The 27,490-nt window shown below is 45.6% G+C and overlaps 1 protein-coding gene and 1 long non-coding RNA gene across 2 annotated transcripts in view; one reads left to right on the top strand and one right to left on the bottom strand.

Annotated features, from left to right (window-relative positions):
• Positions 1–27,490, bottom strand: part of ITSN2 (intersectin 2) — a 139,274-nt gene that overhangs the window by 2,314 nt on the left and 109,470 nt on the right. Inside the window, 9 exon segments of the mRNA XM_040622951.1 lie at positions 2,148–2,230; positions 3,041–3,162; positions 3,746–3,961; positions 4,387–4,554; positions 5,986–6,007; positions 6,009–6,061; positions 9,661–9,844; positions 10,766–10,872; positions 14,363–14,484. Coding sequence (XP_040478885.1) covers positions 2,148–2,230; positions 3,041–3,162; positions 3,746–3,961; positions 4,387–4,554; positions 5,986–6,007; positions 6,009–6,061; positions 9,661–9,844; positions 10,766–10,872; positions 14,363–14,484 — 1,077 coding nt within the window.
• Positions 4,859–7,088, top strand: LOC121100972. The gene is made up of 2 exons (XR_005832769.1): positions 4,859–5,452; positions 6,392–7,088. It is a non-coding gene; the product is annotated as an uncharacterized LOC121100972 (long non-coding RNA).

A 27,490-nucleotide genomic window follows, 5' to 3' on the forward strand; every position in this document is an offset into this window, starting at 1 on the left:
CCCCGGCTCTGCGCTCCTGCGCATTCACTGTCCCCGGCTCTGCGCTCCTGCGCATTCACTGTCCCCGGCTCTGCGCGTCCTGCGCCTCTGCGTCCTGGCCGTGTCCTCTGCCGGCAGAGCCCGCTGCAGAGCTTGGCGTGCTGTGCTCACCCTCAGCCGCCTGGCAAATGGTAATAATAATAAATAGTACATTACATCCATCCAGCACTTAAAAGCAGCTGACGTTTACTGGATCCTTACTCTGTGTCAGGCACCGCGCTAGACCTGCACAAAAGCGTCATTGACGCCGCGGAGTGACGCTGTACTTAGCTGTTGAGAGCTGCCATCTCCGCACATGGGAGAGCGGAGTCTGAGGAAGGACTTAGCCGGCCCCGGTCACAGGGGCTGCCAACAGAAGGTAAAACATCCCCGCCCGGCTCCGAAGCCTGTTAGCCGCCCACCGTCATTCCAATCGCACGCGGACACTTCAGCCTGTGAGGCGGTTTCACTTCAGACCCCCTGCTTGAGGAGGTACTCAGAAGTCTGAGGGCGTGAATTCAGGTTATCTTGGTAAATATGAGCCAAGCAGGTTTTGCCCTCAAGGGTTTAAAAACGAACAAAAGGCTGCTTGGTGAGCTACTGATTTTTAAACACTTCGGGCACGTAAAACTTTAGGAGACGTGGCCCCCCTCCAGCGCAGCGCTTCCGCTCCGTTCCCCTTAGAGGCAGCGCTGGGCCACACTCGCCTTTGAAGGCCTGGTTCGGACTAGCACGGGGCTTGGCACAGAGTAAGTAATGCCTCAAGAACTGAACCTACGGAAATGCGTAACAATATGTATGGATATTGATGTTAAGCAAAACTAATAGAAAAACTCTGATTTACATCTTTTACCAATTAAGAGATCGTTATATGCTTTACAAATCATTCAGTCGTTGATTTTTCAATAGCAAGCATTTGAAGTACCATTAAAACAAGATTCAATCAGCAAAAGCCAATTTACACATACCTTTCAAGAGTATATAACAAAATAAGGGAAACCTGAATAAAAAAAACGGGTGGGCACGGTTTCCAAGGCGGTTTGTTGAGTCAGCCAGTGGTGTGGGCGAGGCAGAGGGAAAGGGGAGGAGTGGGGCTGTGCCCTGAGTCTGGGGTAAGAATTTGTCCTAACAGGTAAGAAGCTTAAGCAGGGAGAGTCAGCCCTATAAGAAGACTACTCTGGCAATGAAGGGGGTGGGCGATGGGGGCCGTGTGCCAGGGTGGAGGTTGGAGGGTCTTCGCTGGGCTGTGCCACCGGGAAAAGACCAGGACCAGGGAAGAGAAGGATAGAAAGTGTGCGACTCGGCCTCTGAGCAGAGGAGCATGAGGGCTGAGAGCATGCTTCCAGTCTGATGGCAAGGACAACACTGCCACCCGCAGAACTTCCCAGGGGATGCCAAGGAGCGAAGCCCAGCAGGTGGCCGGGAGAAGGTGAGGTGTTTCTGGAGTGTGGGCTCAGGGAAGCAGCCCAGCATGACTTTCGTGAAATTGAGAGAGCGGAGGGACAGAGAGGCTTAGGCCAGGGTGGAGCTCCAGGTACAATGGGAGGAGGAGCCTTGACTTCTGCTACTGGGTGCAGGGGGCTCAGGAGGGAGAGTGAGTGGAGCTGTGGGTTAGGTCAATAGTGTCAAGGGAGGGAGCCATCTGCACAGGATGGGGACAGCAAGTGGGGTGAAAGGCAGGTGAGGGGGAGGAGAGCCTTGAGATCCAGGCCCCGGTGTCGGTGTCGAGGGAGGGAGGATGGGTGGATGTGGAGGAGGGCTGGGGCAGGGGCCTGGGTGGGAGAGGAGGAGCAGAGCTGAAGGCAAACAGGCCATAGAAGTGGAACTGGGTGAAGCAAAATGGACCAAGCAGAAGTGGACTTGGTTGTGCTAAGGACCCTCTTTCTTTGCCACAGAAGGGAGGTCCCAGGGCTGGCACTGGATGCCCCCCATCTGTGTAGTGGGTAGGGGTTCAGGGAGGCCCGAGGGCAGCAGCAGCCAAGCGGGTTCTGCTGTCTGATCCCTTAGCAAGTCTGGTCTTTCAGGCTGTCCCTGTTTAGCCCCCTCACTGCAGGAGCACAGCTTGTGTCCTCCCCCTCCCCAGGATCCCCTGGCAGCTGCTTCCAACCCTCCAGGGCACCACCAACTACCTTGATAAGCTTTTTCCCGTTTCTTCTTTTCCGTGTCGATGTACTGCTCGGACGCCGCTTTGATCTTCTGGACCCAGGCAGTCCTGGAGAAGTAGAACACAGCCATGGGACGGCTCTCCCACACACCTCCCCGGCTCAACCAGGAGTTCCAAAGCTCTGCACGTATTCTTCACTCCTGTGCTAACCTTGGCTTTGACAAATTTCCAATCACAGACCTAATATTAGTTCAACTGAAAGACTTGTTAGCTCATTAAGATCAAGCTAGGAATTTCTAGACAGTTACTGACTGCTTGTAAAACACCAGGCACTGGCACGGTGCTGGCACCCAGAAGGAGAAGATGCAGTGCACCCCATCAGTGGCAACTGGGCACGACAGAGGAACATTTGACCTGAAATCAGACAAAGACGCAAGTGCCCAGAGGAGGCGTGCCCCAGTGTGCCATCACGGAGGCGCTGAGCTCCGCTGCAGAGGACGCCCGGCTGGCCAGGCAGAGAGCAGGAGCGTGGCGCTCCACGCGAGGAGGGCAGGCATTCTGGCTGGAGTACAGGTCCTGGGGGTGCAGGGATGGGGCTGGGGCTGAGATACACACAGAGCCTCGGAGACCAGGTGAAGGAGCCTGGACCGCCGCATGAGGGATTTTAGTGGGAAGCAAGGTGCTGGATCTCCCATTTTGGAAGATCCTGAGGAGACTGGAGGAGGCAGGGACACATGTTGAGGTGATCGCAGTAACCTGGCATGTCCACACCGAGGCTGACCAGTGGGGCTGGGGTGCATGGGACTAGTTAGGAGAGCCCAGGGTGCAGAATGAGTAGGACTGGAGCATGGTCTGGAGGTGGTTTACGGGAGGGAGCCGTCCAGGCTTCAAGGCAGGTCACACGTGGTCAGGACTTACCTCTCGTTAATGTTGTCTGTTCGGAGGGTGTAGACCCGGTCAATGTGAGAAATGTGGAAGACAGGCTCATCACTGGAAGGGTCTGTGGGCAGTTTCACCAAGACTTCATTCAGGAAAATGGGCTGAAAGAGGGCCAAAACACAGGCTGTGAGATGGGCCAGAACCCTCCACCCGCCTACATCTCGGGAGAGCTCTGTTCTGAAGAGCCTTCTTGAGAAGCAGAGAAGGGTCAAGCTTCTCGAGTCTTTTACTTAGGGAAAAAGAGACTGTGTCCACTTTGTAGAAGAAAACATCTTGGGCAGATCAGCGGTTCCTGAACTGGGGACAGGAGCTCTGAGTGTCCATAACTGCTCACGGGACAGGGTCTCTCCTCCACAGACCTACATGAGCACCCTGCTTCAAGCCACCAGTTTTACAGAGACCTGATGCTGAATGTGGACGGAGCTGGGATCAGACGTCATGTTTGCCAGGGAGGAGGCCAGAATCCACAGCTAGAATCCAGCTGTCAGTTGCCAGAGGGCAGTGAGGGCCCAGCCACACTGGGACTTCCTCCCTGGGACATGACGGAGGAGGAGTGACCCATCTGGAGACAGGTGAAGAGAGTCCCACGAGGACAAGGAAGGCTCAGGTGGGGAAGGAGGTCCTCGAGGTGAAGGAAACACCTCGTTACACTCCTGATGCCACAGCCAGGAACGTGACACTTACCGTTTTATACATTTTGAACTGGGCATTGGACTTAGAGCTGAAAAGCTTCTCAGAGCCTGAGGAAACAGCAAACTGCTTGACCATGTAGGTCAGGAGCAGAAAGTCGTTGAAGAGGAATCCATGTAGCTCCTTATTGCTCTTGGTCTTGTATAATTTCCCGCTGTGCAGAAGCTTCCGGGGCCCCAGGCAGTTGGTGAGGGAGTTGAAAATAAGTTGCTTAAAGAGAAATTGTCGCTTTGTAAGTCCCAGCACAAACCATCCCCGTGCCCGTCGACAGGCCAGTGCCCTGCACCTGAGTGTGCTGTGGCAGAATCTTCTAGTTGGGAATGTGGCTGTAATCATTCACCCTGACACAGAAGATCCTTGCGTTTATTTTTCTTCAGAGTTCAAACTGGCATGTGAAAATGCTTACTTATATCCACAGACTATGGATCTTACCAGCTGAATTCAGAGAACTGAATTCAGAAAAATATCAAATTCCTCTTTATAAGAAAGGAAAATGACACCCCAAGAAGGGGCAAGATGGTTGAGTCCACAAGGGCTGGCCTGAGGCATAGACTGTTCGCAGCAGGGGAAGGCCTGAACCCAGCTCCCCACCGGAGCCCGCCGAGTGGCACCCAGCTCAGCACCACGGGCCTCACCTCTGCAAGACCTTCACACTGAACATGCGCCTGGATCCACTCCAGTCGGTCTGAATTTTCTTTTTCCCGAACTCCTTCGTTAACTTGGGAACAAAGCTCCTCTGCCCGCTCAAGAGCCAGCTTTAAGGAGGAATGGTCTACGTGATTCTCCAGCGTGTTCTCCAGAATCTGGAAAACAGTGGGCTGCGTCATCTGGGAAGCAGTGTCACCCACCCGCCCAGACGTCCTGCTGGCTGCTGTATGTGCCGGGTGCTGGGCACTGGCTAGACAACAGTAAGATAACTGTTTGCCCTCGAGGAGCTCACAGCTCCAGAGTTCTTGGGGAGACAGGAGACTCAGTGACAAGAGGGTGTGCCAGGTGCTACCTGGGTCAAGTGCCCTGAAACGTGTGGGTGCCTGGTGGCTCTCTGGCAGGGTCTTGGTAATCGCACCTGTGTGAAAGGGTGCCTCCCTCCCTCCTCCTGCTGCCATCATTTAAGCCATGTGCATTTAACCCACCAGTAGAACGGGCTGCAGCTCTCGTAAGTGTGGGAACTTGCTGAGTAGCAATGGCTTATAACATTTTGGGGGTCACTGATCTTTTTTAAAAATCTGAAGAAAGCATGAATCCTCTGCTACAGGAAAAATACGATAAAACCATGTCATCAGCTTGTAAGAAAACACATTCAGTTCATTCTGAAGTGACTTCAAACTAATGTTACAAATTCAAAAGAACAGAAGCTGGCATTTACCGGTGGGGCCCCTCTGGAAACTAGGGGCCCCATCAGCGGATGGCTCCTGACTGGATTCTGGTCACACTGGGGCCACAGTCCTTTGTTTACATTCCAAAATGGGACAAAGCCCTGAAAGTAGAGCGTTTTTCGATATTCACTGGGTGGCAAACCTGACCTAAACTGAAGAGAGATACTTATTTATTCTACTTAAAAGTGATTATTCATGTATTTCACTATAGGGGTATTACTGTGTTTGGTTAAAGGTGATGTCCAGGCTTTGTTGCGATGCCCGACAGTATACCGTATTTGAATTACATTCTGAATTCTGAAACATCTGGCTCAAAATATTTCAGGTAAGGGACTTTGGAATGGGTCAGTTTGGTATCATAACTGTAACATAAGGTCCATACTGAGTTAACATGGCTTAGACACCAGTGGTCAAAGGATAATCAATGAAAGTAACAGTCTTATATTATTTTTGCTGTTTTCCTTTGTAAGGTGATTAAAATTGTATCCATGATAACTTGTGGAAAAACGCTTTGTAAAGCACGCCTTCTCCTTACAAGGCATATTGGCGCAAGAGGCCCACACAGTTGATGCTAAAAGATGGATGGAATTTTAGGACCGTTGAGTTAGCAAGCTGAAGTGGGGTATGGCGAGGGGAGGGTGATGCGCTCTGGTTAGGAGGTGCTGAGGCGGGGACTCCTGAGACGTCTGAGACACAGGGTGACTTTTATTTGCCTGATCTGGATTCACGTGCACGCGCACACACATGGCGCCTGGCTCAGTCCATGGGGCGGGGTGGCTGGCACTCTCACAGGCTCCCCAAGCAGGGCCTCTGTGGCCCTCAGCGGTCCTGCCACCCTGTCCCGGCCGGCGCACTCACACTTCTGATGAGGAGAGGGTAGCAGCAGGAAGCTGGAAAGGGGCATTCCTTTACAGCGAGGGTCAGATGCCAGTTTCTGCGAGGAATTAGAGGCTCATGAGGAGATCATAGCTTCCAGGGAAACAAAGGAAACACTGACTGTACTCCTGACGCTGACCACCTTTTAGATTTCTAATTTCTCTTGAAAAGTCAGGATTCAAAATGACACGGATCAGATTAACAGCAGGAGTGTCTCCCCTCATGTGGTCAACCCAGCAGATGCTTCTCAGCTCTTCCTTTCTCACGTGGATTTGTGCCCGTGCCATCACTCCCTCCTTTGCTTCCAGAACCACTGACAGCTATCTTCCCAGTCGGCTCCTTCCCAATCCTCGCTTTTTTCTTTTCCTCTACCTGCCCTTAACTGTAGGTGCTGCCCGAGACCCCGTGCAGCTGAGGCCTGGAGCGTCACCCAGACCCTCTCTGGAGCTCGCTACTTGCCGCGTCACTCTCCCCCGACCTGGATCTCCTGCAGGCACCTCAGTGCCTCAGTCTACCCCAAAGTCTTCATCTTCCTTCATGAAAGCCTTCTCTTCAACTCCATCCCTGAGTTGGTAGCATCATTCTGCACCCACCCACCTTCTCTCCACACGCCTGGGAGTCACCTTCCACACCAGTCCATCTTCTAAATCGCTCTTGGTTTTCCCTGCCTCTGCCTGCCCATCGTCTCTGCTTTATTAGAAACAATCACTACCATTTATTGAGCACCTATGATGTGCCAGGTAATGAATGCATTAGCCTTGGCTACTGTTCCTTCTGCTCTCTCTTCCCTTGGCTAATTCATACTCATTTCTGAAGACTCACATTATGCCTCCTCTTGGCCAGCCTCTCCCCTTCCTTGATGCCTTCCCTCCTTTTCAGTGATCCTTCTCGAGCCCCCACAATAACCCATGGCCGTCTTTACTGTAACACCACCTCTGGACTGGGTAAGACAGGTAGAGGGATCACGTCTGAGGTGTCTCCATGACCCTGCAGACTGTTAGCTCCAGGAGACTAAGGACCACAACTTAATTTGCTTCTACTCCTATTATTAATACAGTACCCGAATAAAGTAGCTAGTTTTCTTGGATTACCTTGTTTGTTTGGTTTTTGATGACCATTTGTAATGACTGAAAATCACGTTTACTATAATTTACCTAACTATTTCCCACCATGGTATATTTAAACTGCTCCCTCCGTTTGTTTTTGGATATATCTATATGTGTTGCTATAACAAGCACCTTCATGCTTTTTATTTCTGTATTTTCTGAGACCTTTTAAAAAGTTACATTTAGGGGTGCCTGGGTGGCTCAGTTGGTTAAGCGGCTGCCTTGGGCTCAGGTCATGATCACAGGGTCCTGGGATGGAGCCCGGCATCGGGCTCCCTGCCCGGTGGAGAGCCTGCTTCTCCCTCTCCCTCAGTCCCCCACCCCAATGCGTGCTCTGTCTCTCTCCCTCTCTCTCACTCTTCCTCTCTATCTCAAATAAATCAATCAATAAATAAACTGTTAAGAAAATAGTTACATTTAGAACAAAGCTTATTGCTAGATTTTGTTTTTAATGTAACGTAATCGACACAATGCCCTTCACTATGAGACTATAAACTTTTTATTTATTCTTACTATTGTTACGGTTGTGATGGCACTGATACCCTATTTACATTGCTATTGTTATTACTATTTGGAAAATTTAAAAAATCTTTTACTTATGCTTTAGAAGGTAAACATCCAATTTTTTTCGAAGATTTTTAAATAGTCTTTATACCCAATGTGGGGCCTGCACCCACAACCCCAAAATCAAGAGTCACATGCTCTACCAATTGAGCCAACCAGGCACCCCTAAATATCCTATTTTTAATTCTATTCATTATTTAAAAACATATGCATGCTCTCACAATCCCACATTTATCTACTTATTCTGACCACCGTTTGTGTCTCTGATCTTGTTTCCCTTGTATGTTTCTTCTAGTTCATTTCTAAGCAAGTCTGTGCTCCCCCCCCCCCATTACTGCCAACTGAAGAGTCAGTCCTCAGGGCCTTACTTATATCAAATCATTTTTGCATCCCTGAGATCATCATAAGGAAGGTAAATATAATTAACATTTATTGAATGCTTATTATGTGCTGGTCTCTGTGCTAAAAAGTACTTTAAAAGTAGTACCCGACTCTCTCTGGGTTACGCCCCGGGGACTGAAGCACCAAATGTCAAGTAGCTGGCCCTGGTCACACAGCCCGCAGTCTGGCTCTGGAGCTGTCTTATTCTAAGGTGATACTATGTTGCCTCCTGGGATGAGCCTATGGTTATGATAGACTTTTCTTTTCATGTAAGGCTGAATTTTATTCACTGATATTTTAATTAAGATTTTAACAACTATATTTACAAGAGATATTGGGGTTATAACTCTTTTTTCATTGTTGTAATTAAATACAAATACGAATACAGGCTTTGGGGTCAGGAACACTTTTGCCTTATACAGTGAATTAGGTAGGTTTCTTTCTTTTTTTTTTTTAAGATTTTATTTATTTGAGAGAGAGATACCGAGCACTGAGGAGGGGCAGAGAGAGAGAGAGAAGCAGACTCCCTGGTGAGCGCGGGGAGCCTGATGTGGGGCTCGATCCCAGGACCCCGAGATCATGACCTGAGCTGAGATCATGACCTGAGCCGAAAGCAGACGCTTAACTAAATGAGCCACCCAGGCGACCCTGTGCTTTTACCTTTGTTGCTTATCCCATTTTTCTGTTAGAATTTTTATCCTCTGCCTAAATATCTTATATTCTGTGCTTAATTATTTTTCCCATTCTTTTTTGATAATGAAGACATTAAAATTATGCATTCTCCCTTAAGGCACTGTGGCTGCAATAGATCCCAATATGCAGTATTTCAGAAACCAAAAAAACCCAAGGAGACATGTAAAAAAGCAAGAAAACAGATGTGACTTTCATTTCTCTCGCCACTTTAACATGTGGTAAGAGTTTCTACGGCTGAACATCAGTGAGCTCACTGCCGTGTCACCAGAAGGCTGCCGCTGACTCACTGTGTTACACGGACTGCTCTCCGAGTGTCCTTCTAGCGTTACTTCCTACCAAGGGTTTGTTTTTCATTTACGACCACGGCCTCACGGGGCCGACTGTGTCCTCTTCTCATTGGTTTCTGGACACTTTGAGGACACTGGGGTGCACGTGGAGCACATGCACAGAGTCACACATGTGCGTTTATGTAGCACCCTGAGTCCCAGTGTTGCCCCTCTCCTCTCATTTCCTTTCGTCCCACTATATTCATCCACTGACAACATTTTATTTATCTTGTTGCTATTTATATATTTGAGTAAGCTATTTTATACTCATTCTGGAATAAGATGTATATAATTTACAAATTTAATAAAGTGACATTCTGGATATTTTTGGAGTATCGAGTAGCTGATTTAATAGGCTTAAATAATAATCTACTAATAGGTGGGCAAAATCATGGTCCCAGTGCCAAGAAAAGTCAATTGGATATGCACGGTACCTCAGACACTCAGACAATTATTTGCCATCCTGGTGTTTCCTTTGGAAAGCAGGGGGTGCCCCTCCCCATGCTGAGCCTCCTGACGGGGCAGCCCGTCTCTGCCTCCAGGCTCGGAACAGGGCTGGCCTGCCCATGATCCCAGAATGGAGTTACCTTTAAAAAGTCCTTGAAATCCGTGTCTTCATCTGTCTTCTGCTGTAACAGAGCTGCTCCATTAAGCTGACAGCTACAGAACCGGATGTAGGCCTGCATGTGGGACAGCTCGGCGGCCAGGATGTCCCCAATCATCTGCACGGGCATCTTCTCTCCTCCAGTCTTCTTCCGTACCCGCAAGGCCCTGCAACCGACATACTCTCACGGTCTGTTTCTAGTGAATGTCGGTAGTAAATAAAGGATGTGAGTATCACGGGAGACTAAAGGTAACGAGAACCAGTGAGTTCCCTAAAAACCTGGCACTGCGAGGGGAGAGTCAGGAGGAGGAGGCAGCTGGGGCCTACATTCTGCTGGCCAAGCCAACCTGGGTGAAATGTTAGCAAACAGTAAGAAAATGAAGTCTGTACACTTGGGTATTTCTAGGTCCTTGGAATTGTTTTGGATTCATCTTTGTTTCTTAGAAAAGTTCCTTTAGAAAAATTCTATCTTGTTCTCAGCTGATCCAAGAAGAAAGGAATTTTCTACACTCTGTAGGGGAAAAAGGGAGCAGGAGCCCACAGAGGCCAGGTGTGGAGGTAGAGAGGAGCACTGTCCTCAGTAGAGCTGCTGTGCCCCAAGGAGGGCAGAGACGTGGCAATGGCCGGGCGTGCTGATTCCCTGCCCCCGCCCCCCCAACCAGGAGTCTCTCCTCACAGGCCTGGGGGATGGGAAATCACCCCAAGGAATGGAATTTCACCCAAGGACTTAGGAGACTGCCGGACCAGCCAGTATGTCTGGGGCATGAGCTACAGCTTCTCTCCTACTCTACCCAGTGCAGTCAAGTATATTTCGAAATCCTGTGTTAATATACTGTTTATTTTATGATTTAATTTTTCTTCATTTGGTTGAAGTATTTCTTTGTTATATTTCTCGATTTCAATAATTATGTATTTTACAGTTATAGGGCATTTCATAAAATGACAACAAAATAAAAAGCTTGAGGGAGCAGAGAATGGTTGAAAGTTCCTTTGCTGAAGTGCCCTGTAGGGAGCTACATGGGAAAGTGCTAGTCCTGGGGGCTGGGGGTGTCTGCCCACTGCAGGGGCAGGTACTGCTCACAACTCACTTCAGTAGCTTCGTGTTAGACATGATGAGCTCTTTCCAGTTTACAAAGATCAAAGCCATTTCTCCTTCAGTGAGGAAGCCTGACTCCACCATCCGTTTCTGAAAAACCTAAATTCAAGACACAAAAGAGATGTTAGCTTAGGTGTGAATACACAGGCTATGTGGTCTAAATCCAACAATATCTTCAAATACTGAAACTAATATGATCATGATGGTTTTAAATAAGCTACTTATCATTGCTAAATTTTCCCCCCAGTTTTTATTTAAATTCTAGTTAGTTAACATATAGTGTAATATTGGTTTCAGGAGTAGAATTTAGTGATTCATCACTTACATATAACGCCATGTTGATTGCTAAATTTAATTTTACTTTATTTATTTGAGGGAGAGTGCAAGCGTGGGGGGTTGGGGGGCACAGGGAGAAGGAGAGGCAGAATTTCAAGTAGACTCCCCACTGAGCGTGGAGCCTGACAGAGGGCTCAATCCCACAACCCTGAGATCACGACCTGAGCTGAAACCCAGAGTCAGATGCCCAACCGACTGAGCTACCCAGGGGTCCTGATTGCTAAATTTTAAATTGCATAATTTCCCACTATTTGCTATTTGAGTTCTTATTAGGGCTTTTTTTTTTTTTTTCAAGTAGGCTCCATGCTCAACATGGGACTTGCACTCACAACCCTGAGATCAAGACTTACATGTTCCACTGACTGAGCCAGCCAGGAGCCCCTTATTAGGACTAATTCTAAGAAGGACTGAGTCCAGTAGCCTAGGGAGATGAAGCTGGTTAAACGAAACCATGTGCACAAAGTACCCACACCCGGTAAAAGCTGCAGAATTGAGGGCTGGGCACCCCGGACTCCTGGAAGCGGTCTGTGAGAGGTTCAGCAATAGGACAAGTGATGACTTACACGGCCCCCGAGCAGGTGCGCATCTCAGAGGCTGGCTGATCGAGGCGAAGTGAGCCCCTCGGTCCACATTCCACAGCACTGACGGGTTATAAAGCTGGTATGTATGTATTTGCATACGTCTGTGTGTGTGCGTGTGTGTGTGCGTGTGTGTGCGTGTGTGTGTGCACGCGTGTGTGTGCGTGTGTGTGCGGGTGTGTGTGTGTGTGCGTGTGTGTGCGTGTGTGTGTGCGGGTGTAGGTGGGTTCTGAATGAACTTCATAGATGATGCAGGTCAAGCCGAATCGGCTATTAGTATTATTTTTTAAAAAGATTTATTTATTTATTTTTTGAGAGAGAGAGAGTGCAAGTGGGGGAAGGAGCAGAGGGAGAGAATCCCAGGAAGACTCCGCACTGAGCATGGAGCCCGAGGCAGGGATCCATCTCAAGACCCCAAGACCACGACCTGAGCAAAAATCAAGAGTCAGCCCCTTCACTGACTGAGCCCCCAGGCGCCCCTCAGCTATTATTATTCCCAGGGCACTCATGAAGACATAAAGGCTGAGAGAGTGATTTGCTCAAGATCACAAACCTAGAACACGGAGGAGCCAGAACGAAAATGCCAGTCTTTTAGATTCTAAACTGGTTTCCACTAAACAACTGGGATTCCTAGAGAATGACTTTAAAGGCCTTAAGGAAACTGTGAAGTTATCTGAGACAACCCTTCTCACGTGCGATCTTTCCGAGATACACACAACACGTCAGCCTACTGAAACTGTTCGTTGGCTCTGTGATAAGACAGAGACTCCTTCTTGAGGTTCACCACGCCGGTGTGATCTGACCCTGCCAACTTCACCAGCCTGGCCCTCAAGTACTTGACACTCCAGCCACATGGGACTACTGGCAGGACCTGACACATGCCTTCCCACTTCTACTTCCTCTTCCGGGCATAGAAAACTCGTCCTTGTCCTTCTGGTCTCTCCTGACTCTCCTTTGCGCCAGGGGTGGTCAGCCCTCTCCTGGCCCCCATGTCACTGTTCTGTAGCTGTCTGTCTGTCTCTCCGCGTGACTGTGAACTCCTTGCTCTTTTACCTCTGTTCTCCAGCACAGTGCTTTTTGCACATGGTAGGTCTTCAATTAATGTTTATTTACTGAGTTGTGTTGAACACGGATTCAAAGAATGCAGATAACAGTGCTATGAACTGGCATCTCTAAACCTTCATAGTTCCAAACTCCGAGCGAAGATGTCGGGATCCTCCGATGGGAGCGACAGGTGGTGGATCTGCTCAGAGGGGCTCCTGAAGGAGGGGAAAGCACCGGCTGGTCTGTTCTTTCACCCGCTGATGACTGTACGTTACTTTGTTTATTCATTCCATTTACCTGCCTCAGCAGAGGACGACGATGGCTGGGCCCTCTGGGAGCCTCCATGCGGACGGCGATAAGAACGCCTGGCCTATGAACATGCTTTCACCCGAAGGCCCTGACCCTGACATGACCCCTTGCCCCTGAGGCAAGGACAGGTGTGCAGAGTGGGAAAAACCACGGCCCACGTGATTAAGTGACCGGTCTGAGTGGGGAGGCCCGCGCCCCCTGCTCACCCTCTGTGCGGGAGTCAGACAGGGGCTTCCACGGCCACTCACGACCTCTTAGCGCTGTAATCTGACCAGCAGCAGGGCTGCTACGTGGAGGGGTTAATAGTGAGACGGGCTTTTCTTCTAGGCCATCTTTCCAGGTCAGAGAGGTGCAGACATAAACACACGTAATTCATTCAGTACTGATGGGAAGGCCCGCAAAGGGCCAGACTGAGTTTTGGGGATGCAGGATGAAGGATACACACCCTGCTGTCAGGCGCTCCCAGCCTTGCAGGAAGAGAGACAGCATCAACTGTGAAATGTGGTGGAGCGCACTTGTGAGCAGAACAAGTGTGTCGGCTCTGGGGGTCCCCCACTTGCGCAGAGGGTAGAGAACGAATCGGGGACAGGCCTTGCTGGGGGAAGATGAAGAAGGATGCAGCCTCCACTCCACGCCTCCAGTGAGGTCACAGCCAGGCCTGCGCTGCACCTGCTGGGCCTGCGTGGCGACACGTATTCCCTTCAGGTGGCTTATTTATTTAACTGGGCTTCTCATCTGAGGGCCTTGACATGGGAACTAGGAGCCATGGAGACAAGTCTTATTTTGTTTGTTCAAACACAAACCATTTTACGCGCTACTCTAATGGCTGTCGCTGGCTTAGAGGTCACTGGGAACATGAATCGGCGCCAACAGTAAATACACCGCAACTGGGAGATATTTGACAACATGGTCCTATTTGGTTTTCTAAACTGATACGCATGTTAGATGAACACTCCCACTGTTTCACAATCCTTTTGGAAATATCAGAGCTTATGAAGATGTCCGGTGTCAGAAGAGCCCAGTAAACACAGGCAAGAATGTGAGGCAGACAAAGATTGCTTTAGTGCCTTCCCACCGACGCGCCACCCTTGTCCTTCCTGGATGGGCCTCTCTCACATCCAGCGGACATCTCTTGCTCTCTCCACTCTGACTGAGCTAATCTGGGGGAAGGAGTTGACCCGAGTTCCTCACGTGCCCTCCCATGGGCACAGAAAGTGTTTTGAGGGCATGGGAGCTCCTGTCGCTGCTCGCGAACGCACACATCGAGGGCGACACCGGACTCAGAGACCGAGGCCCCCCAGCCCTGCAGGCACGGCCCTCACCTCCACGACGAGCTGAAGATCGTCCACGTACCGCTCTTCAGTCTGAATCAGCTCGTGAATGTAGCCCTGCCTCTTCCTCTCCACCGGCTGCATGGTGTCCAGGCTCTGGAGATCAGCACACCCTGCGGGAAGACGGGGCACAGTTCCAAAAGAGTATTTTAGTCTTCTTTGTAGGAAACAGACATGTATCAGCAGATGTGCTGGGCTTATGAATGGTGCCTTGAACAAGCCACATGCTTCCCGAGCCGTGCCCGGCGTCCCCCAGAGCGGCGCGCACCTGCGGGAAGCCGGCCTGACCAGCCGCCACTCGGAGCAGCAAGCAGCAACGCCCATAACATCTCAGTGTGGCCCTAACTTCTTGTCCAGATAAATGACAGAATTAGATTTTTAGAAATGGCCTCAGAGAGATCAGAACTGTGTCGAACTTATGAAGAATCTATGCAGTTCTCATCACCTCAGGACATTTTCAAAGATACTGAAATGATTAAATCAATCAAATGCTTGAGGCCAGTGTTTGCCAAAGTGCAGGTCATAAGCCATCCGTGGATCCTTACGTCAATTTAGTTTTTTTAAAAATGTGGGTTAGGCTCTCTCTCTCAAATAAATTAATAATGCCTTTTAAAAAAGGGGGTGCCTGGGTGGCTCAGTCGGTCAAGCGTCTGCCTTTGGCTCAGGTCATGATCCCAGGGTCTTGGGATGAAGCCCCACATCGGGCTCCCTGCTCAGTGGGGAGTCTGCTTCTCCCCCTCCCTCTGCCCCAACCCCTGCTTGTGCTCTCTCTCAAATAAATAAAATCTTAAAAACAAATGTGGGTTGGGGGCCCCTGGGTGGCTCAGCTGGTTGAACCTCTGACTCTGGATTTTAGCTCAGGTCATGATCTCAGGGTCATGAGATCCAGCCCTGCATCAGGCTCTGCCCTCAGTGGGGAGTCTGCTTGAGAGTCTCTCTTTTCCTCTACCCCTCCCCTTCTCTCTCTCTCAAGTAAATAAATAAAAATGTGGGTCAGGCTTAGCATTAAACAAACAAATACAAACGATCTTGTGCACAGGACTGGTAAGTATTGTTCTGTGAGTACTTTTTGTTAGGTATGTAGACTATATTTCTTACTGTTAAAAAATGTTTGAGGAACATTTCTCTAGATTTCTGAAAGTTAAGTGTTAAGGTTAGGAAACCTGAAATCCCCGGGATCCAGCAGTTCCCAACAAGACCACTGCCTTAACCCACTAGAATAAAGAACTGGTTCTGGGACACCACGACCATAAGACCTTGAGGGAAGTCTCTAGCAGCCTGGCATCAGAGTGAGTGGCGCTGCATTCACTTCAGCTCAGTCAGCACATGGGAGCCTAACTGAATGTCAGACTGTGAAGTGACACAATTCCAGAACTGCGTGGTACATAGCTGAGGGCTTGCTTTATGCACGGTGACAGGGGACTACCTCAGGTAGCCCTACCTCAGACAAGAAGAAAAAGCAGGTAGGTACCTGCTACACACGAGGGAGACAGGAAGCCGAGTGAGGCGTGGATGGGCCTCGTGGCTGAGGTAACCACGGAAGGCAGCGCGTGGAGGTGTAACCGTGCCCAGCCCTCATCGACGGGGCAGGGTGGGGACAGATACGGAGGCACCGCTCGGGGACGTGCTTGTCTGGCACTGGGAACACATAAAGCCACAGAGGCAGAAAATGCAAGGAGCAGACCGGGCTTTTCAAGGGGGTTTCTCTTTCTGCTTGCCTTTGAGTTTTTATATGTTTTGTATAGATTTGGGCTAACAGTTCTAAGGAAGAAAACTGGTCTCTTTTCTGTACATGGTGCCCACAGCTTAAAAAAAAACTCTTCTCACAGTAAAACAGAAATAGAATAAGGCAGGTTGTGTTTGGCGCTTTCAAGAAGACATCATGGTGCCACTGTCATGTTCGAAATTAGCCAGCTTTTCTGGGGACCGTACTGTATTCTGTTCTGCAGGGGACAGCCGCAGGAAGACCAGTGTTCTGACCCCGTAAAGCTAATACAGACGCCTGTCTGACGAGGTTGTGTGGAGTGAGGAGGCCGGAGGGGAAATGTTGATCGTGACGCGACCCGGGATCACGGGTCAGAGCCACCAGCCGACTCAGATGGAAGCCCTCAGAACCGTTTCTAAGTTTCTAAGGTCACTCCACCTCTTACACTTGTGTTTTACAGATTTCAGCCACTCACGTTCTGCTACATCCACATTCCACCTGTGCTTTACATAATCCTCCTCTGTAAATTTACTCATGTTTGGCTAAGTATGTAGGGAATCGTGGGTTTTACGTACTGTTTATGTTTCTTCTAATACTCACTAAAATACACACATAACCATCAGAATAAAACAAGTCCCCCTATGGGGCACCCGAGTGGCTCAGTCGGTTTAAGTATCTGACTCTTAAGCATCTGCTCTCAGCTCAGGTCTTGATCTCAGGGTCATGAGTTCAAGCCTTGCATTGGGCTCCACACTGGGCATGGAGCTTGCTTAAGAAACAAACAAACCAACCAACCAACAAGTCCTCCTCGGTACTGTTTTGTGTGCCATCACATTGGGTACCATGGGGATATGGGTATCACACTTTGGGAAACAACGATTTACAGTAAAACCCACAAGCATCAGCCTATCTGTTCTGTACCTTGGAATAATAGGAAAAGTCTCAGATATTTTATCATTTTAAAAAAAATTCATTTATTTTAGAGGGCGAGGAGGGGCAGAGAGTGAGAGAGAAACCCAAGCAGACTGTGCTGAGCGCAGAAGCCTGATGTGGGGCTTGATCTCATGATCCCGAGATCATGACCTGAGTTGAAACCAAGAGTCAGATGCTCAACCGACTGTGCCACCCCAGTGCCCCTGTTTTATCATTTCTACGGCTAGAACATGCACAACATTAGTTTTATCAGGATGAATGCGGGGACCATCCTTATATTCCACTTCTAACGTAGCCCTGTGCATTTCATTACAATGATTCTTAAACTTTTATTCTCTTCAAGTTTCCAACTTGACCCCGACCCTCACTTTCAGAAGTTCTTACCTCTGATGTCAGAGCAAAGAAATAAAGACATGGTAGCCCTTTTACTTCTGCCCTTCATCTCCCTGCTCACACCCCTGTACTTCCTTCCTGTGTCAGGGGATGGGGGATCCTGTTTCTTCCTGAAGCTGGCATCCTTAGCCAACCCTCTGCTTTTGGCCCCTTGCGGTCCTTCCCACCCACACTGTCCAACATCTGAGCCGTTAGCAACACGTGCCTACTGAGCATCTGAACTGTGGCCAGTCCGAGCAGAGAGGTGCTCGAAGTGTAAAACACACACCAGATTTCAACGACCTAGTACAAAACCAGAACATAAAATAATGCATTAATAATTCTTATGCTGACTGCATATTAAAATGGCAATATTTTAGTTAAAAGTAAAAAAAATTATTCAAATTAATTCCATGTTTTACTTTTTAAAATGTGGCTTTTGGAAAAATTTTAAATTACATATGGGCTGCATTTATCACTTACATTATATTTCTCTTGAACAGCTCAAGCCAGCTGGAACATTTTTTATTATGTTCCTTCCCTAACAGAAAGTTTTAGTGGCTTCTGCTATTTGCAGAATAACGTCTTAGCTTAGCAGCACAGGGCTCTGGAGTCTCCATAATCCACCCATGGCCTACATTTGCAGCCTCACCTTTGACCAGGTAGCCTGCCCGTTAGCTACCCCAGCCCAGGCTCAGTCCCCATGACGTGCTGTACACGTGGTACACACTGCCCATGTCCTCTTCTCCACACAGGGCCATCTTACTAACCCTTCAAGGTACAGCTCACGTGACCCTGCTACAGGGAAACTTTCCCATCCCTGTCCCACTTACCCCCAGACTGCCTCTTTCTTGTGCTTCCAGGCCAGTTTGCATCTGTATTTAACATTTCACGTAATGTAACCTGCACTATAGTTAGTTAGTTAGTACGTCTCTCCCGCTGGAGGTCAGAGACTGTATCACCCACAGTTTGATAATATCAAATTTAACACAGTGTTTTGACCATGGAGGTCAGGAAATATTTGTCAAATGGCAGACTATTGGGTTGGTCCCCAGACCTGTTTCTCACCTTTCTTCTGCTCTGTACTGCAGGGAGGCCAACCCCAGAGGCTGCTTGTATAAGCTCCTATTTTAGTTGGCTTCTGCCCAGGTTTGGCCAATGAGAGGAGGCTCTGGAAGGAGAATATAGGGCTAACTGGAAAACAATCCTTCTGCTAGAAAAGTGAGAAGACAGGAGAGCTTTTAGGTCTGCGGAGTAAAGAAGTAAAAAATTGTTGGGTTTGCATCTCACATAAATTTGGAGTTCAAGAATTCCAAAACTGGGGCACCTGGGTGGCACAGCGGTTAAGCGTCTGCCTTCGGCTCAGGGCGTGATCCCGGCATTATGGGATTGAGCCCCGCATCAGGCTCCTCCGCTATGAGCCTGCTTCTTCCTCTCCCACTCGCCTTGCTTGTGTTCCCTCTCTCGCTGGCTGTCTCTATTTCTGTCGAATAAATAAATAAAATCTTAAAAAAAAAAAAAAAGAATTCCAAAACTGATAGATTAACAGAAAAACTGGTCCCTGGCTGGTGATACCCTTAGGGTGCCTGGCCAAAGAAAATGTACAACTGTCCAGGGGGTCTCTCTCACAACCTTGGTTCCACAGGATTTCCATGGGAAAACCAAGTCTCACTAAAGATGAGCTCAAAGTAAAAAATTACAAAAAATAAGGAATGATCCACCATAAATAAAAAATGATGACCAGAACGAACCCTAAGAGGGGCGCCTGGCTGGCTCAGTTGGTACAGTGTTCAACTCTTGATCTTGGGGTTGTGAGTTCGAGCTCCATGTTGGGTGTAGAGATTACTTAAAATAAAATGTTTTTTTTTTTTTAAAGATTTTATTTATTTATTTGACAGAGAGAGACAGCCAGCAAGAGAGGGAACACAAGCAGGGGGAGTGGGAGAGGAAAAAGCAGGCTCCTAGCAGAGGAGCCTGATGTGGGGTTTGATCCCAGAACGCCGGGATCAGGCCAGAGACGAAAGCAGATGCCTAATGACTGTGCCACCCAGGCGCCCCTTAAAATAAAATCTTTAAAAAAACCCCAAAAACATAGGTAATAGAATAAAATCTAAAAAAAAAAAAAAAGGTAAAATATGTATATTTAAAACAACCCAAGACATACATGAAAGGTTTGAAACCATAAACAGAATCTATAAAAAAGAATGGGCAGATATATAAAGAAACTAATAATAAAAATGGCAAATATTATCATGGAAATAATAAATTAATAAATTAAATAGCAGATCAAACACATGTGAGGAAAGGATTAATAAATCTGAAGGCAGATATGAAGAAATTAAGAATGTAGCCCAGAAAGACAAAAAGATGGAAAACATAAAATGGAGATTAAGGAACACAGAGGACAGAATGACAAGGTCCAACATACATCTAATGGGAGTCCAGGAGGGGAGAACAGAAATAATGGGAAGAAGTAATATTGAGATTATAATGGTTGAGAATTTTTTAGAATTAGTGAAAGATATACCTCCACATATTCAAAAGGAACAATGATTCCTGATTAGGGGGGGAAAAAAAGAATCCATACCTAAACTGCAAAACACCAAGGAGAAAAAAAAAAAAAAAAAGGTTAAGATGGCCAAAAAGAAAAAGCAAAATAACTACACAGGAACAGGAATCACACTGGCTGTACGCATCTCAACACAACAGTAGGGGGTACTGAGCAAAAATAACTGTCAAACCAGGATTCTAATTATATACCATTCATGGAGGGAGAAATACAAACATTTTCAGACAAAGTTTGAGAGCATTTACCACTAATAGACTGACTAAAGGAACTATTAAGAGGTGTATTTTGGGAAGAAGGAATATAATAAGAAGGAATAATGAGGGGGTGCCCGGGTGGCTCAGTCAGCCAAAGGTGACCTGCCTTTGGCTCAGGTCATGATCTCAGGGTCCTGGGATTGAGCCTGCTTCTCCCTTTCGTCCCCACTAGTGCTCTCTCACTATCTCTGTCTCTCTCAAATAAATAAATAAGTAAATAAAAATTTTAAAGGAAGGAATAATGAGATGTAAGGAGTGGTGGAGAAAGAAAAGAAAAGAAAAAGAAAGAAAAAAAAGAAAAGAAAGGAAAAGAAAAGAAAAAAGAAAGAGAAAGAGGAAGGAAGTGGGGAGGGAGGGGAGGGAGGGAAGGAAGGGTGAGCAAAAATACTAGTAAATATGTGAAAAATCAAAATAATGATTGATGATATAAAATGATGATAATGATGGTATAAATTCAAGGTGGATTTTAAATGTACCTAAAAGTATTTTTTTAAAACACAAAGCAGCAGTAACATGAGGGGCAGAAGGAGAATCATTAGAGATAAAGGATCCCACCCACACTTATCAGAAGGAATATAAACATCAAATTTAGACTGTGTGGAGGCAAACACATATGTTAGAAAAGGAAAGGTAACTACTCAAAGAATAGACAGAGAAAACATAACTTTCAAACCAGTAAAGGGAAATAAAGGAAGTAAATTTGATCAAAGCAACAGAAGTAACATATAGGCAGAACAATAAGAAGAAAGAAAAGCATTGTAAATAGAAAATATATAATAAGATGGATATGAATAGAAGTATTCCATTGTTCCAATAAATGTAAATTACTTAAATCTGTCAATTACAAGAAGACTTGAGATTGGATTTTAAAATTCAGGTAGATGCTGGGGAAGATGGCAGAGTAGGAGGATCCTAGGGTCACCTCATCCCACAGATACAGGTAGGTAACACTGACATCAGTGTAAATAACCCAGAAAATGTCAGGAAGATTGGCAGGATTCTGCATAGCTAAGTGCACAGAAGAGGCCACACTGAAAAGGCCAGGAAGGGCAGAGACTCAGCTGGGAGCCAAAGTGACCTGTAGGACTGTCCTTGGGAGGTAGGGATGCCATGGGCACAGAGAAGGGAGAGAAGCAAACTCCACACCAGGCACCCTGGACACAGGGGACTCTCACTGGGAGGACAATCCCCATAATATTTGGCTTTATAAACCAGAGTGGATTACCTTTGAAAGTTCTTACAATCAGTGGGGCTTAATACCTGGAACCAAGGAAATTCAAATCAAAACCACACTGAGATACCACCTTACGCCAGTTAGAATGGCAAAAATAGACAAGGCAAGAAACAACAATTGTTGGAGAGGATGTGGAGAAAGGGGATCCCTCCTACATTGTTGGTGGGAATGCAAGTTGGTACAGCCACTCTGGAAAACCGTGTGGAGGTCCCTTAAAAAGTTAAAAATTGAGCTACCCTATGATCCAGCCATTGCACTACTGGGTGTTTACCCCAAAGATACAGACGTAGTGAAGAGAAGGGCCATATGCACCCCAATGTTCATAGCAGCAATGTCCACAATAGCTAAATCGTGGAAGGAGCCGAGATGCCCTGCAACAGATGACTGGATTAAGAAGTTGTGGTCCATATATACAATGGAATATTACTCAGCAATCAGAAAGAATGAGTTCTCAACATTTGCTACAACATGGACGGCACTGGAGGAGATAATGCTTAGTGAAATAAGTCAAGCAGAGAAAGACAACTATCATATGATTTCTCTCATCTATGGAACATAAGAACTAGAATGATCAGTAGGGGAAGAAAGGGATAAAGAAAGGGGGGGTAATCAGAAGGGGGAATGAAACATGAGAGACTATGGACTATGAGAAACAAACTGAGGGCTACAGAGGGGAGGGGGGTGGGGGAATGGGATAGACCGGTGATGGGTAGTAAGGAGGGCACATATTGCATGGTGCACTGGGTGTTATACACAACTAATGAATCATCGAGCCTTACATTGAAAACCGGGGATGTACTGTATGGTGACTAACATAATATAATAAAAAATCATTATTAAAATAAAAAAAAAATAAAAATCAGTGGGCAAAACTGTGGGAGAGCCACAGGGTGATAGAAAACTGAGTCCCCGCCTTAAAGAGCATAACAAATAGCTCTACTGAGAAATAGCACAGAAGCAGCAGTTTGAAAAATGCTTGGGTATATGGGAAGATTTCTTTACTAATCTCAGAACGTATGTTGGAGGGACAGGGATCTTTGGGAGACTTCTCCAAGAGCAAAGGAGCTGGTAGGACCATTTCTCTCCCCTGACCCCCTGCGTAGATACATGAACACTTGTGGGAATCAGTGCATTGCAAACATTCTCATCTAGCTTGCTAACACCAGGTGCCCCGCCCCGTGTTCTCCTGTGCACCCACCCCTCCAACCTGACCTTGACAGAAATCCATCCAAAGCAGTGCCACAAACATGGCAGTGTGCAAGGAGCCCCAAGAGGGGTCAGCACCACCCCAGAGTGACTCCTGCCCCAGGAAGAAGGGAAGAAAACTACACATATCAGTTCCACTTTGGCTCCAGCAGTGAGCTAGGGGTAGATATCTGGCCTCCTGTAGTCCTGCCCACCAACAAAAGCTTCTCAGGGGTCAACACAGGAGAGCACCCTACAATTCAGTGCTACTGCGGTTCTGGTCAATGACTGGTCTGACCAAACTTAAGCCCAAGGTGGCCCCAGAATGGCCCACTAACAACACAGGGACCCAACCCTGCCTACAACAGGCAGAGAGAGCCACTGTAGACACCTACACTGAAGGCAAATGCAGCTCAGCTACAATAATAGGTTCTGGTGAACAGGGGACTTTGCACTGCAGAGCACTACAGGACCTCTTCTTCATAATGCCACTACTTTCAAGAGAAGGAGATGTAGTTAACTTTCTTAACATAGAGAAACAGACACAGAGTTAGACAAAACAAGGAGACAGAGGAATATGTCCCAAATGAAACAGCAGGACAAAATCACAGTAAGAGAGCTAAATGAGATAGAGATAGGTAATAGACCTGACAGAGAATTTAAAGTAACGGTCATAAAGAGACTCAATGGACTTGAGTCAACGACCTCAATGAGACCCTCAACAAAGAGACAGAACACACACACACACAAACACACACACACACACACACACACACACACACACAGAACCAATGAGAGAGGAAGAATTCAATGCCCAAAGTTAAAAATATACTGGAGGAAATAAAGAATAGACTAGAGGAAGCAAATGGATCAGTGACCTGGAGGACAGAGTAATGGAAAGCACTTCTAGCTGAACAGGAGAAGGGGAAAAAAAGAGTATTAAAAAAAAAATAAGAACAGATTAAGGGAACTCAGTGACACCATCAAGTGTGATAACATTTACATTATAGGGATCCCAGAAGTAGAAAAGAGAGAAAAGGGGGGCAGAACATTTACTTGGAGAAATAATAGCTGAAAACTTCCTGAATCTGGGAAAGGAAACAGAAATCTAGATCCAAGAGGCACAGAGAGGCTCCAACAAAATCAACCCGAGGAAGTTCACACCGAGACACACAGTAATTAAAATAGTAAAAAGTAGTGATAAAGAGAGAATTTTAAAAGCAGTAAGAAAAAAGAACACAGCTACATACAAGGGAAACCCAAAACCAGTAGAAGGAAGGAAATAATAAAGATTAGAGGAGAAATAAATAAAATAGAAACTGAAAAAATAATAGAACAGATCAGTAAGATCAGGAGCTGATGCTTTGAAAAGATCAACAAAATTGATAAACCTTCAGCGAGACTCATAAAAGAGAGAGAAAGAGAAAACAGGACAGAGAGAGAAAGAGAGGACTCAAATAAAATCAGAAATGAAAGAGGACTGGGTGTTATACGCAAATAATGAATCATGGAACATTACATCAAAAACTAAGGATATACTGTATGGTGACTAACATAACATAATAAAAAATTATTATAAAAAAAAGAAATGAAAGAGGAGAAATAACAACTGACACCACAGAAATACAAAGGATTACAAGAGAAAATTATGAAATATTATATGGCAACAAACTGGACAACCTAGAGAAATGGATAAATTCTTAGAAACATATAACCTCCCAAAAATGAATCAGGAAGAAATACAAAATCAATATACAGAAATCTGTTGCCTTTCTATGCATTAATAATGAAGTAGCAGGAAGAGAAATTTTTTAAAAAAATCCCATTTACAATTGTACCAAAAAGAAAAAGTACCTAGGAATAAATTTAAACAAAGAGGTGAAAGACCTGTACTCTGAAAACTTATATATAAAACAATGATGAAAGAAATAGAAGAATGCCCAAACAAATGGAAAGATATTCCATGTTCATGGATTCTGAGAACAAATATTGTTGAAAATGTCCATACCACCCAAAGCAATCCACAGATTTTTTTTTTTTTTAAAGATTTTATTTATTTATTTGACAGAGATGGAGACAGCCAGTGAGAGAGGGAACCCAAGCAGGGGGAGTGGGAGAGGAAGAAGCAGGCTCATAGTGGAGGAGCCTGATGTGGGGCTCGATCCCATAACCCCGGGATCACGCCCTGAGCAGAAGGCAGACGCTTAACGTTACGCTGTGCCACCCAGGCGCCCCCACAGATTTAATATAATCCCTATCAAAATACCAACAGCATTTTTTCCCCCAGAGAACTAGAATAATCCTAAAATTTGTGTGGAACCACAAAAGACCCCAAGTAACCAAAACAATTTGGAAAAAGAACAAAACTGGAGGTGTCACAATCCCAGATCTCAAAATATACTACAGATCTGTAATAATCAAACAGTATGGTACTGACACAAAAACAGACACACTGATCAATGAACAGAATAGAGAGCCCAGAAATAATCCCATGATTAAATGGTCAATTAACCTTTGACCTTTAAAGGAGGCAAGAATATGCAATGGGAAAAAAATAGTCCCTTCAAAAAATGGTGTTGGGAAAACTGGATAGTTACATGTTAGAGAATGAAACTGGACCATTTTCTTACAACACACACAAAAATAAACTCAAAATGGATTGAAGACCTAAATTTAAGACTGAGTCCATAAAAATCCTAGAGGAGAACACAGGCCGTGACTTCTCTGATATTATCCACAGCAAGTTTTTTCTTTTCTTCTTTTTAAAGATTTTATTTCTTTTAGAGAGAGAGAGAGCGCACACACACACACATGAGCAGGGGGAGGGGCAAAGGGAGGGGGAGAGAAAGAATTTCAAGCAGACTCCACACTCAGCATGGAGCCTGATGTGGAACTTGATCTCATGACCCCTGAGATCATGACCTGAGCTGAAATAGAGAATCAGATGCTTAACTGACTGAACCATCCAGGTGCCCCCACAGCAAGTTTTTTCTAGATATGTCTCCTGAGGCAAGGGTAACAAAAGCAAAAATAAACTATTGGGACCACATCAAAATAAAAAGCTTCTGTACAGAAATAGAAACAATCAACAAAACAAAAGACAACCTAAAGAATGGGAGAAGATATTTGCAAAAGACATATCTGATAGAGGGTTAGTATCCAAAATACATAAAGAACACCAAAAAAACCCCAAATAACCAAATTAAAAATGGGCAGAAGACATGAACAGATATTTCTCCAAGAAAGACATCCAGCTGGCCAACAGATACATGAAAATATGCTCAACACCACTCAGCATCAAGGAAATAGAGATCAAAACTGCAATGACTATCACCTAACACCTGTCAGAAAGGCTGAAACCAAAAACAGAAGAAACAACAAGTGTCGCCAAGGATGTGGAGAAAAAGGAACCCTCCTACATTACTGGTGGAAATGCACACTCTTGCAACCATTGTGGAAAACAGTATGGAAGTTCCTTAAAAAAATTAAAGATAGAATTACCATACAGTACTGTAATTCCACTACTGGGTATTTACCCCAAGAATATGAAAACATTAACTAAAAAGATAAGCACACACCCATGTTTACTGCAGCATTATTTACAATGGCCATATTATGGAAGCAGCCCAAGATGAATGCATAAAGAAGATGTGTGGTATATACAGACAATGGAATATTACTCAGCCATAAAAATGAACGAAATCTTGCCATTTGCAAGAAGTGGATGGAGCTAGAATGTATAATGCTAAGTGAAATAAGTCCGTCAGAGAAAGACAAATACCATATGATTTTACTCATACGTGGAATTTAAGAAATAAAACAAATGAACAAAGAAAAGAGACAAACAAAAAAACTCTTAGATACAAATATAAAACTTTTAAGTATAGAGAACTGGTGGTTACCAAAGAGGAGGTAGGTGGGAGTGAGAGAAACAGGTGATGGGGATGAAGAGTACACTGTGATGAGCACTGGTGATGTCTGGAAGTGCTGAATCACTATACTGTACACCTGAGCTCATATAACACCGCATATTAATTATACTGGAATTAAAACTTAAAAAAATTCAGCTAGATGCTATTTATGACACCTAATCTGTAATGTTACAGAAATGTCAGAAGTAAAGGTTTGGAAAAAGCTACACATTTACAAAATATTAAAAAGCAGCTAGGGAGGTTTTATTAGCAGCAGACAAAATAGGCTTTCAAAGATCTGTGTAAACATTGTAAATATTTAGGATAATATAATAATTTTGATTTTATGTGCAACAGGACAGCCTCAAAATGTAAAATTAACAGACAAAATTACCTCTGAAAAGGGGGGGGGAGAAAGAAAGAAAGAAAGAAAGAAAGAAAGAAAGAAAGAAAGAAAGAAAGAAAGAAAGAAGAAAGAAAGAAAGAAAGAAAAAGGGAGAGAGAGAGAGAGAAAGAGAGAAAGAAAGAAAAAGAAAGAAAGAAAGAAGAAAGAAAGAAAGAAAGAAAGAAAGAAAGAAAGAAAGAAAGAAAGAAAAAGAAAGAAAGAAAGAAAGAGAAAGAAAGAAAGATAAAAAAAGAAAGAAAGAAAAAGAAGAGGAGCAAGGAGGGAGAGAGGAAAAAAGAAAAAAGATCTGAAAAATCTATAATCAAAGTAGTGGACTGTCATCTCTCTCAATGAAAATTAGTAATGAAAGATCTGAATATTAACAGGTATTAATATAATGAACACATATGCAAGAGAACACATGTTCTTCTCAAGCACCCATAGAATTAATTTCAACAAATACCAGAGTCTATATTACTGTGTAAAAACATTTCCTGACTGTAACTGAAAAATTAAACATTAAAATTATTTTCAAATCTTATAGTTTAAAGAAGAAGAGGTTCTAAAGCTC

This window comes from Ursus maritimus, unplaced genomic scaffold (genome assembly GCF_017311325.1).
Source record: "Ursus maritimus isolate PB19 unplaced genomic scaffold, ASM1731132v1 scaffold_6, whole genome shotgun sequence".
Taxonomy (NCBI): Eukaryota; Metazoa; Chordata; class Mammalia; order Carnivora; family Ursidae; genus Ursus; species Ursus maritimus.